At 50.9% G+C, this 12,075-nt stretch overlaps 1 protein-coding gene across 1 annotated transcript; it reads right to left on the bottom strand.

The window, feature by feature from the left end:
• Window positions 1-504: 504 nt before the first annotated feature.
• Window positions 505-9,754, bottom strand: ZIC5 (Zic family member 5). Its single transcript, XM_060769562.2, is given in 4 exon segments — window positions 505-2,418; window positions 8,430-9,530; window positions 9,533-9,609; window positions 9,611-9,754. Coding segments are annotated over 4 exon segments (1,686 nt in total). The 5' UTR covers window positions 9,649-9,754; the 3' UTR covers window positions 505-1,948.
• Between the last annotated feature and the right edge of the window lie 2,321 nt (window positions 9,755-12,075).

Below are 12,075 nucleotides of genomic sequence, written 5' to 3'. Positions count from 1 at the left end.
GGGAAGCTTTGACACCACAGCTGTGAAGTTCACACAACACTTTTGACCTAACGCTAGAGCTGGGCTTCATTCCCAAATATTGCTTACTCAGAAATCCAATTTACTCTGATTCAATGTGACTCCTTCATAAGGAAGATGTGGCCTTTTGCTACACATCTCACTAGACCGATATTTTCATTTATGTTTGTGGGGGGAAAACATGTATCACAATCTCACTTGGAAATGATATTTAAATCAGTTGACCAAATGCATTCAGTATACCATAAATTCATGTTTTTTTACCATGTCAGAAGCAACTTGAGAAACTGCAAGTCATTTCTGGTGTGAGAGAGTTGGTTGTCTGCAGGGACTTTTGCCCAGGGGACTTCTGGATGTTTGACCATCTTGTGGGAGGCTTCTCTCTTGTCCCCCTCATGTCAATATTGGTGCAGCATTAGTATTGACACACAGAAGCTGCTATTATTTTTTCATTCAGCTCAAAGGTTGGGATATTTTTTTTAAAAAAAAATTAGATTAAAACAATTGAGACATCTAAGATTGAAGTGGCCTTGCTTTTAAGAAACATGTATAGTTTAGGTGGGCAAAAGAAAGACTATTCAAGAGGTGTTTTTTTTGTGTGTGTGAAAATCCCATTCTGCTTGTTCTATCACCTCCCAAGTTCATTTAGTTGGAATTGAGCTCCATTTAAAACAATGGACCCATCTTCCAAGTTAGCATATTAATATAGCCTTGATCTGTAAGGGTGCACACTAGTTTGGACATGGGTTTAATGTGATGCTGTCTGTAACTCAAATACTATGTTTACATTTTCAGTTGGGGAAAAAACAAATGCAAAGGCAGTGCACTCACTGTCCACATACATTCTTATGCATATACAGTTTTTGGATAGAAATAATCAGATGGTAGCTTCCTAGGTGGTCATGATGGGGCAGAGGCTTAGAAAAAGAATGGGCAAATTTGGGCCCTCCAAGTTTGCCCATGCAAACTCCCACATTTCCGAACAGCCTCAGGCTGCTGAGGTGGGAAAGGAAGGTGTTGAGGGGGGAAAGGAAGGGGCCTGAGGCTGTGGAAGTTGAAGTCCAAAACACCTGGAGGGTCCAAGTTTGCCCATGCCTGTCTTCAGGCCCTTCCACACAGTCCCATATCCCAGAATATCAAGGCAGAGAATCCCACATGATCTGCTTTGAACTGGGTTATCTGAGTCCACACACAGATAATGTGGGATTTTCTGCCTTGATATCCTGGGATATGGGGCTGTCTGGAAGCGCCCAGAGAAGGAAGTACCTTTCAAGAAATCTGCAGACTAGCTTACAAGGATGACACCTGGCATAGATAGAGAAGGCCCATTATTTTTCTAATTACATTCACAAGCCATATTTATTGGCCTTGTTTTGGGGGAAACAATTGCAATCAATGGTCGAATGCATGAACTACAGATTGAGCGATGCACACAGAGGGCCCTTCCAAGCAGCCCTATATCCCAGAATATCAAGTCGGAAAATCCCATATTATCTGAGTATGAATTTAGGACCCTTCCACACAGCCCTATATCCCAGAATATCAAGACAGAAAATCCCACAATATCTGCTTTGAACTGGGTTGTGTGGACTCAGATAATGAGTGTGGACTCAGATAATGTGGGATTTTCTGCCTTGATATTCTGGGATAGAGGGCTGTGTGGAAGGGCCCTTAAAATATCCCTTTGCCCCTTCCTTACAGTTTGGGGAGAGAGAGAGAAAGGCGGAAGGGCCACTTTGACTGTCCGGCTTGGTTTGTGTTCTTTTCCTTCATCAAACACAGCTTCCAAAGAGGCAAGTCCAATGTCTTAATTAAATTAGTTACATGTACAAACACCATAGGGTTTCATAGATAAAGGAATAAATAGCCCAAGTGAACCAAGATGGCACCGGATGCCATCCCCGCAGTCAGTTCTACCTCCTTCCCAGTCCTAACGAATCGTCCTGGCCTCAGAGTGCCTATAAGTCTCTTCTTCCTCCTCGTCTTCCTCCTCCTCGTCTTCTTCTTCCTCCTCCTCCTCCTCGGAGGTGGCGTTGCTGGAAGGCGTGTGGAGGTGGTTGGGCGCCCCTCCGGCCTGGCAGACGTACCACTCGTTGAGGTTGGTGACCGGCGGGGAGGAGAGGCTGGCCGGGCGCTGGAGCGGGGAGAGCGCGGCCCCCAGGGGCGTCCCCGTGGGCTGGTAGCCGTGCGAGCCCAGCGTGGGCGAGGGCGGAGGGGACTTGCAGTGGATCTTCATGTGCTTCCGCAGGGAGCTGGGGTGCGTGTAGGACTTGTCGCAGCCCCGCACCTTGCAGAAGTAGGGCTTGTCGCTGGTGTGGACGTGGGAGTGCTTCTTCCTGTCGCTGCTGTTGGCAAACTTCCTGTCGCAGCCATCAAACTCGCACTTGAAAGGCTTCTCCCCTGAAAGAGAGAGAGGGAGAGAAAAAACAGCCGTCGTGGGACCTCCTCGGCAACAGGAAGGAAGGAACCCCAAGTCTTCGTATTTACATGTTAAACCAAACACAGAAGTGGGGAGGGAAGGAGAACAAGAGCTCGGAAAGACTGGCTTTCCTTCTTAAACCTTATCACACTAGAGAATGAATCCACTTAAAATCCGGTTTCTGCCTCCTGCGGAATTCTGGGTTTGTAGTTTAGGGAGGAGCCTTTAACAACCTCACTAAACTACAAACTCCAGAATTCTGCAGGAGGCAGAAACCGAATTTTAAGTAGATTCGTTCTCTAGTATGATGAAGTATAAGGTTGGGTTGCTGTGAGTTTTCCGGGCTGTATGGCCATGTTCCAGAAGCATTCTCCTCTGAGGATACATAACATAGATGTGGGCAAAACATCAAGAGAGAATGCTTCTGGAACATGGTCATACTGCCCGGAAAACTCACAGCAACCCAGTGATTCCGGCCATGAAAGCCATATAGAACAAGTTTGCTTCGGCCTCATTTCTCCCCTCTCTTCTTATCTAGTCTTATTTTCCAGAATAATAATCATCATAATGACAACGCAAAACAAACAAACAAAAAAAAAACACAAAACAAAACATAGCAATAGAATTTCATATGTTGAGATCCGGGGTCTCAAGTGTGATAAGAAGCACACTTTTCAGATAAACAACAAACACAATAGGTCACACTCCTTCTACACTGCCATATAATCCAGATGATCAAGGTAGATAGTCCATGTTATCTGCTTTGAACTGGATTAATAAATTTTGAACTGGATTATATAAGTCTACAGTGCCACATAATCCAGGCCCCTTCCACACAGCTGAATAAAATTCCATATTTTCTGCTTTGAACAGGAATATATGGAAGCGTGGAGTCAGATAACCCAGTACAAAGCAGATATTGTAGGATTTTCTACCTTGATATTCTGGGTGATATGGCTGTGTGGAAGGGCCCCCAGTTGAAAGCAGATCATCTGGATTTTATAAGGAAGTGTAGTAGAAGGGGCCTCAGAGAACCACATCCAACACATATTTCTCCTTATTCCATATTTATCTCGAAAAGGAATGGAGGATTAGATCAACATAGAAGCTGCCATGGAAATACAGAGAGTCTGGGCCCTTCCACACAACCCTATATCCCAGAATATCAAGGTAGAAAATCTCACAATATCTCAGATAATCTGGGATGTATTGCCGTGATATTCTGGGATATAGGACTGTGTGGAAGGTCCCCTGGTCTCCAGAGGAATCTGAGTTGTTCTAATTCCTTTCCAGTAGTTCACAATATGGGTCTTCTTTTTTTCAAGAATACCACTAACACCTGTTTAAACATATCCCTCCCCCTTTTCTCCTTTCCTTTCCTCTTTTATGTTTTCAATAGACTTCACTCTCAGCTTCCCCCCTCTCTGAATCTTTCTCCTTCACCCTCCTATGTCTACTTTGGGCCCTTCCACCCAGCCCTATATCCCAGAATATCAAGGCAGAAAATCCCACAATATCTGCTTTGAGCTGGGCTATCTGAATCCACACTCAGATAATATGGGATTTTCTGCCTTGATATCTTGGTATATAGGCCTGTGTGGAAGGGCCATTTGTAACCACTTGCAGATTAGAACCGAAACTATCCATTGGGAAAGGTTCTCTAAAGAAAGGCAAGGCAAGGTCCGCATTGTCCGTGGAATTGTGGCCACCTCACGGGTTTCATCGCGTTTTCTTAGGCGAGGAATTCTCAGAGAGGGTTTGACCAGGTCCTTCCTCTTGAAATATATCCGCTTCCCACACCCTAGGGCCAGTTTATGGCGAGGAAGCTTTCCCGGTTCAGACTCCAGGGCTCTCGTTTGGACGCCAGGCCTCTGGGGCTGGCCTACCTTGAAGCCTCACTGATGGCCCTTCCACACAAGCCTCTATCCCAGAATATCAAGGCAGAAAATCCCACATTATCTGAGTGTGGACTCAGATAACCCACCTCAAAGCAGATATTGTGGGCTTTTCTGCCATGATATTCTGGCTGTGTGGAAGAGCCCTGGCTCTGAGGCAGAAAGCAAGATCCCGGCTTGTTGTAACACCGAGGCCTGCCTCCCTTGCCAGCCAGAGGGCTTTCTCTGGCCCTGTTGTTGTTGTGGTTGCTAAGGCACAGGCCAGCAAAATGGCTCTTCCATTCAAAATGGCTCTTCCATAATAATAATAATAATAATAATAATAATAATAATAATAATAATAATAATAATATGTGGCTAGCCAAATACGAAATCTGCACTCCCCATTGTTTTGCTTAAAATGCAATATCAGTATCAAGGCTCCCACCCGTGCTTTAATTCAAACGCGCTCGTTCACAAGCGCTCCATTCAGCTCCATGTTATGCAGGTTGACTCAAAAGTAATCCCTACCTTAGCCTTTGATAAGGATCGCACTCTTCCCAATTTAACTATGGTTGGAAACGGGATTCTCTGCTTTCCGGGCTACTATGTTAATTTGGGGAAAGCAGCGTCTTCTTAAGTTACAGAATCTATTTTCTTAAGCATCCTAAAAGCAACAGAACCTGTCACCATGGAAGCTAAACCGGGTCAGCTCTGGTTAGCAGTCGGATGGGGGACTGCCCAGGAATACCAGGTGCTGCAGACCATGTTTCTGAAGAAAGAATCCCCCTAAACCCGTCGTTGAGTATCCCTTGCCTAAGAAAACCCTATGAAGCTCACCATATGAAGACATATACGCACACACATCTCCCTTTCTTCCAGTGGCTGTGCTTGGTGGTCGAACCCAGACATGGGCCAACTTGGGCCCTCCCTTCAGGTGTTTTGGACTCCAACTCCCACCATTCCTAACAGCCTCAGGCCCCTTCCTTTTCCCCCTCAACCGCTTAAGCGACTGAGGGGGAAAAGGAAATGGCCTGAGGCTGTTAGGAATGGTGAGAGTTGGAGCCCAAAACATCTGGAGGGAGGGCCCAAGTTGCCCCACGCCTGGTTTAACCCTTCCCCACTCCGCCCGTGTCTCCTTCCAGGCCGAAAGCCCTGGGGCGCGACACAGATGGCTCGGAGGCAGCGCCCGCCCCACGCGTGGCATCGATCGGGAGATATGCCTTTGGCTTCTTCCAAAGCCCTGCGAGCATGAATGCGCCCCGAGACACACATCCTCTGCCCACAGCTCCAGGCCACGCCGGATTCTCCCCCGGGTGATACACTGAGGGAGGGGGGTGGGGGGGGGTTGCCTTTCTTCGCCGGAGATTTTAAGTCACGAGGGAAGAAAGAAAAATCCAGCTCGCGTTTGGATTTACATCTGCTCCTTGGGGCCTAGGCGAGGAAGTCCAAGGCCCTATCTTCACTGCAGTTCAATGCATTCTGAAATTACATTCTACTAGCTGTCCCCTGCCACGGGTTGCTGTGGCCCAGTCTGTGTGTATATGTGTGGTTTTGCGCATGCGTTGTATTTTTTTTAAAAAAAATGGCTTTTAAAGTCTCTTCTGTTGTGTTTTTCAGTGTTTTATGAGTGATGGACACTTATTGGCCTCATACGTGTATTGTGTCCAAGTTTTGTGTAAATTCGTCCAGTAGTTTTTGAGTTATGTTAATTCCACAAACGAACATTACATTTTTATTTATATAGATAGATAATAGGGTAGATGGGGCCTTTGGTAGCGGTTAAAACGAGTGTTGGTTCGAGGCTTCAGAATGAATATTGACTGCACTGAACTGGAGCATATGAGTTTACACTGCCATATAATCCAGTTCAATGCAGTTAATCGACTACTGAATGGTTCTGTATTAAACTAGAGCTGATGTGGTCTATCCAATGCAATTTTCTGAGTCAGCAGCCCAAATAACCAGATCGAATCTAGAGTTTACCAAAAATTGATTCCTAACCCTTTTGGTACTAATTTTGTAGTCCCTGGTCAACATAAGGTTGAGAACCACTGCTCTAAACAGATTTTTTTCCGTGTCAGGAGCAACTCGAGAAAGTTGCTTCTCTTGTGAGAGAATTGGCTGTCTGCAAGGGGGGCACCCGGATGTTTTAAAGCTGGAGCTGACAGACGGGAGCTCAGCCCACTCCCAGTCCTGCCGGCACAAAGGTTTAACCCATTGTGCTACCAAGGACTCTAAGACGATGGAAATAATTCTTTGGACAGAAGCTAGCCTGGGGTGGGGTTGGAGGGGGGGGTCTGAGATGACTTTCTCCCTCAGCTTGACCTGTGGGCCGAGCCTTAAGCAAGCAGAGATTCTTGAGAGCTGGAAGGCCGATTTCTGTGTGCCTTCAAGCCTGCAATCGATTTATAGCGAGGGACCATTAATTTCTCAAGGTTTTCTTAGGCAAGGAAAACTCAGAGGTAGTTTGGCCAATGGTCAGTCCCTTGCTCTGACACAGGGATACTCAGATGGCCCAAATACTGCAAGGGGGAACGTCCCTATACGGGTTTGGTTCAGGGATGTTTTGAGCCAGTTTTGGGGTCCACAGAACCCCTCCTCTGAGCATAAGGCCCTGCCTCTGTTATCGATGGTGGCAGTAAACATTCTCAGAGGGACGGAAAGAAATGGGGCCCTTTCTCTTCTTAAGCAAACCACTGATTTCCGGGAGACCCCCCCCCCCCCCCCATGTAAGCCTGGCTCCCTCCTTGGCTCCAGCGCACCTTCTCTTCGCAAAAAACACCCCATAAATCAGGAAAACAATTAGGGGAAGCCCCCCGCCTGCCTCCCCTCCCCTATAAACAGCCTCCGGTGGATAATATCTGTCTCTCCGCGCCACTATAAATCCCGGCTGCCTTTTAAGCCGAGCCAAAAGGCCGGCTGCAAATCAAAACCGAGCTGTAAAAATACGGCGCCCTGAACAAAACTCTCTCGCCGCCTCCTGCCACAAAAGCTCACCCGCCTGGCTTGACTTTCCCACTCGCTCGCTTACATTCCCTTCCTTCCTTCCTTCCTTCCTTCCTTCCTTCCAGAGAACAGCAGCAGCAACAAAAAGTAGAAAGGGCTTGACCCCATGTGAAGACCCGCTCCCTCCATTATCTATCATCCAAATCAGTTAGGATTCCATTGCAAGACTGCGCCCTCGGGTTCCTTCATATTCAACCAAAGAGGGAGGGAGAGAGGGGGAAGAAGTCAGGAAGGAAGGAAGGAAGGAAGGAAGGAAGGAAGGAAGGAAGGAAGGAAGGAAGGAAGGAAGGAAGGAAGGAAGGAAGGAAGGAAGGAAGGAAGGAAGGCTTTGCTCAGAAGAATCCTTCTTCTGGGTTTCCAACTGTTCTGCTTTGGGATAACCACAACCTGCCTGCCGAAGATTCCCCCCAGGCAGCAACCAGCCGGGCTTTGAAGTTGCAAGGCCATTCAATGCTAATCAAGGTGGTCAATTGCAACATTCACACTTGCCTCAAGCAGACAAAAGTACTTCCTCCCACCCTGGACATTATTCCACAGATATAGAAACCTCACTAGTTTCCAACAGACCTCACAACCTCTGAGGCTGCCTGCCATAGATGTGGGCGAAACGTCAGGAGAGAATGCTTCTGGAACATAACCATACAGCCCGGAAAACTCATAAACAACCAAATCCTGGGAAGCTGCCTTGCCCTTCCGCTCCGCGACTGCAGGTGGCGCTGTGGGCGGGATCACGGGGCCTCGACTAGACCAAAACAAACACGCGGAGCCGTGTCCACGGAGAAACTGGCTCGCTCGAGTTGCCATCACCCGCGAAATCGAAATTACTTATTCATGACCGAAAATCACATGTTTCAGCGTACGTAGCGGAAGCAGGAAAGGAAAGGGGGAGAAGGAGAAGGGGAAGGAGTCCGGAAATTATCGTGGAGGAGGAAAGGAAGAAGGGAAGGAACCAGTCCAGAACTGCCGGTGGAGGAGAGAAAGAAGTGCGGGGAGGAGGGAGAGAAGGGAAGGAGGAAGGGAGGGAGGAGGCGAAAGAAAGGATAGAGCCTGAGCTATTCCGGAAGGAAGGGGGAAAGGAAAGGCACGGAAGGAAGGAGAGTGCGTCCCACCTGTGTGCGTCCTCTTGTGGATCTTGAGGTTCTCGGAGCGGGCGAAGACCTTTCCGCAGCCGGGGAAGGGGCAAGGGAAGGGCTTCTCTCCCGTGTGGACGCGGATGTGGTTGATGAGCTTGTACTTGGCCTTGAAGGGCTTCCCCTCGCGGGGGCACTCCTGCCAGAGGCACACGTGGCTGCTCTGCTCGGGGCCGCCCACGTGCTCCACCGTGACGTGGCTGACCAGCTCGTGCATGGTGCCGTAGGTCTTGGAGCAGGGCAAAGGCGGCGGCGGCGGCGGAGAGGGGCCTTCGGGCTCGACCCACTTGCAGATCAGCTCCTGCTTGATGGGCTGCCGCATGTAGCGCAGGAAGGCGGCGGCGGAGGCTGTGGCGGAGGCGGGGGGGTGGTGGTGGGGCTGGTGGTGCTGGTGGGAGGGTGCGTGGGAGTGCTGCTGCTGCTGTTGCAGAGCTGCCGCGGCGGCCAAGTTGACCGGATAGGCATAAGGAGAAGCTTCGGAGGCTGCTGCAGAGGAGGGTCGGAAGGGCTCGACGCGGCCGTAAAACTCTGCCGCTGCTGCTGCCGCCGCCGCTGCCACCGCCAGCCCCAGGCGCATCTGCCCGTTGAGCGGCGGCGGGTGCGGCCCACTCGGGGCGCCCGTGGGGTGCTCGTGGAGGCCCGGGAAGGCGGCCGAAGGGGGATCCCCGCCGCCCCCGTAGGAGGAGGAGATGAACATGGGAGAGCTCGCCGCTGCCGAGTAAGGGTTGCTGTTGCCAACTCCGAGGGAGTGCGAGGAAGAAGAAGACGCGAAGGAGGCTTCGGGGCTGAGCCGGAGCGCCCCCGCGGCCACGTGTTCGGGCCCGAAAGGCGCCGAGGAGCCCAAGTCTCCCGGGAGCAAGGCCTGGAAGCCGCCTCCGCCGCCGCGCAAGCCGGGGCTCCTCTTGCAGCTCAGCGCGGGCTCCATGGCGCCATGCAGCCGGGCGGGGGCGGCCCGGGCTTGGGCCAGCGCCGCGGGGGCCCCTCCGGCCTTCCTCCTCCTCCTTTTCCTCTTCCTCCCTTCCGCCTCCTCCTCCTCCTCCTCCTCCTCCTCCTCCTTTCCGCTGCCAAACATGGAGCGCTCAAGCGCCGCTCGAACTTCTTCTTCTTCTTTTGTCGGCGGCGGCGTCGGCGGCGCCTGCTCCCATCCTTCTCCTCTCGCCGCTCTGGCCTCCAGCGATTGGCAGAGCGCTCGGCCCATTTGAGCGGCGCGGTGGGGCACCCGAGTTTGGGAAGTGTGCGCGGGTGGGATTGGAGGGAGGCCGGTGATTGGCAGGGGCCGGGGCCGCGCGATTGGCTCCCATTCAGGCCGGGCGCGCGGCGGGGGACCGCCCTCGCGCGCCCGCCCGAGCCTCCGCAACCCCCTCCCCTCTCCCCCCCCCCCTTTCCCCTCGCCTCCGCGCGCTCCCTCTCGCGCTTCCCTCTTCTCACCTCTTCGGAAAAGTTGCACTTCGGAAAAGAGAGAGAGAGAGAAAGAGAAGGGGAAAGTTAGCGCCCCGGGAGAGAGGGAGGAAAGGATGCGCGAACCTCGGCGCGGTCACGCGTGGAATAGGAGGAGGAGGAGGAGCCGCGCCTTCCCAGCCACCTGTAGCGCGGGTTGCTTCGCCACAATCCGAAGCCAAGAGAAAGGCCCTTTCTCCTCCTTCACCCTGTCCCCATCCACATTGACCGCTTAATGCGCTTCAGGTTGCAGTAACCAGGCAATAAACTCCCACAAAAAACGCGCAGGAAAGAAAGGAAGCCCTTCCTGCCCATCGGGGAGAGCGTGGATGAGCTCCCTCTGTCAGCTCTAGCTCCCCATGCGGGGACGTAAGAGAATCCTCCCACAAGGATGGTAAAACATCAAAACATCCGGGCAACCCCTAGGCAATGTCCTTGTAGACGGCCAAGTCTCTCACACTAGAAGCGACTTGCAGTTTCTCAAGTTGCTCCTGACACGCCAAAAAAATGCCCATCAGTGCTCTGTGGTCTCTGTCATCACCATCTAGGCCTCCCATCTTCAATACCGGTTTGAAACTGCATGAAATGGTCAATCTAGACGGGACCCTTACTTAAGTGTTTGGTTGTATCTGGACTTCCATATCCTCAGGCTGGATCTACACTACTATGTAATCCAGATTGTCTGCTTTGAACTGGATTATGTGAATCTACGCTGCTAGATGATAATCCAGTTGAAAGCAAATAATCTGGGTTTCATATGGCAGTGTAGCTCCAGCCTCAGGTCCCCAGCCTTTAAAATGTCATGATTTGGGGTTTGTTTGGTTTTTTGTACCCTCGCGAACGAGAAGGGCGCAATCCTTCCACTCAGAGCAACGCAGTCCCTCCACAGTCATTATTAACCACTCTGTTTCCGGGTTTCTTCCCCTCCGACACCAAAAAGGATGCTTAAGAGTATCGCCCGAGGCCACCCGCTAAGGATTTGAGGTCCGTTAGCTCAGCGTAAAAGACTGGGCTGCAAAGGCTGAGTCTACGCTGCCATATAATGCGGTTTGAACTGCGTGACCGTTTAGAGTGACCTATATCGTGCAGTTCAAACTGCATCACCTGGCAGCGTAGGTCCAGCCAAAGCCAAGCTCCTAGGCACATTTGACAAGAGGATGCGCCTTGGGATGCACTTTCCTCTTTGGGTTGTTGTAGGTTTTCCGGGCTATATGGCCATGTTCAAGTAGCATTCTCTCCTGACGTTTCGCCTGCATCTATGGCAAGCATCCTCAGAGGGTGTGAGGTGACTTTCCTCTTTATTTTTCCCCTCCCAACCTTGGGACCAAAGGCGGAAATGCTGAGGAGGGGAAATACTTGCTGAAGAAAGAGAAAAGCAGGGAGCAATGTGGTCTGACTCCGGAATAAACGCCTGCGCAAAAGCGGCGCAACAGATGCGCATTCCTCGACCTCCGAATCCCTTTCCTCTGGGCAACGTCCTTGCAGACGGCCAGTTCTCTCACACCAGAAGCAACTTGCAGATTTCCAAGTAGAAACATATATATAACGGCATCAAGTCTCTGCTGCTGTGCCTGGAAGCAGCCTTTCCGAGGTTGTGAGCCTCTCCAAAGCGACGCAGGATAACGTCAGATCCGGTGCTTCGGGTCAGAAACCTCAGAACAGATCAGTCAGCGCTCGCCCCTCTTTTTCCAAACGGATCCTCGGCATAGAAAGTGTGATCTCTCCTCCTTTTCTCTCTCTCTTTAAGGGGAGAAAGAAAAACCCCTTTCGGGTTGGGGGGGGGGGATACAGATCTCAGCATCTGAAAGAAACGTGTTGGCTCTTCTGAACTACTTTGAGGAACAGGTGGAGGGCGGCACGCTTGAAATTAGAACCTAAATTAAACGAAATTAAGGCGAAGAAAACGGGTGCATGGTTTTGTGAAAAAGGGGGATTAAAGGACGAATGGGAAAGGGTATCCCCAGTAATATCAAGGAGGGGGAAGGGAAAAGGTCACTCCTTCGCCTCGTATGAAATTCCTCAGCCAAACAGCGCTTAATCTTCAGCCCTGGAGCTGAAACAAGGCCTTGGCAGCGTTTGCCATCAAGAAAGCGAAGGAGTTCGTTTTCGGAAAGGGCAGCTGCAAAGCTGGGGCGGGGCGGCGCTAGCCTTGGCTTCTCCTTCTTCTTCCACGACGGGAAAGGCAGAC

This window comes from Anolis sagrei, chromosome 3, assembly GCF_037176765.1.
Source record: "Anolis sagrei isolate rAnoSag1 chromosome 3, rAnoSag1.mat, whole genome shotgun sequence".
NCBI classification, from domain to species: domain Eukaryota; kingdom Metazoa; phylum Chordata; class Lepidosauria; order Squamata; family Dactyloidae; genus Anolis; species Anolis sagrei.
This window is presented reverse-complemented; position numbering and strand designations above follow the sequence as displayed.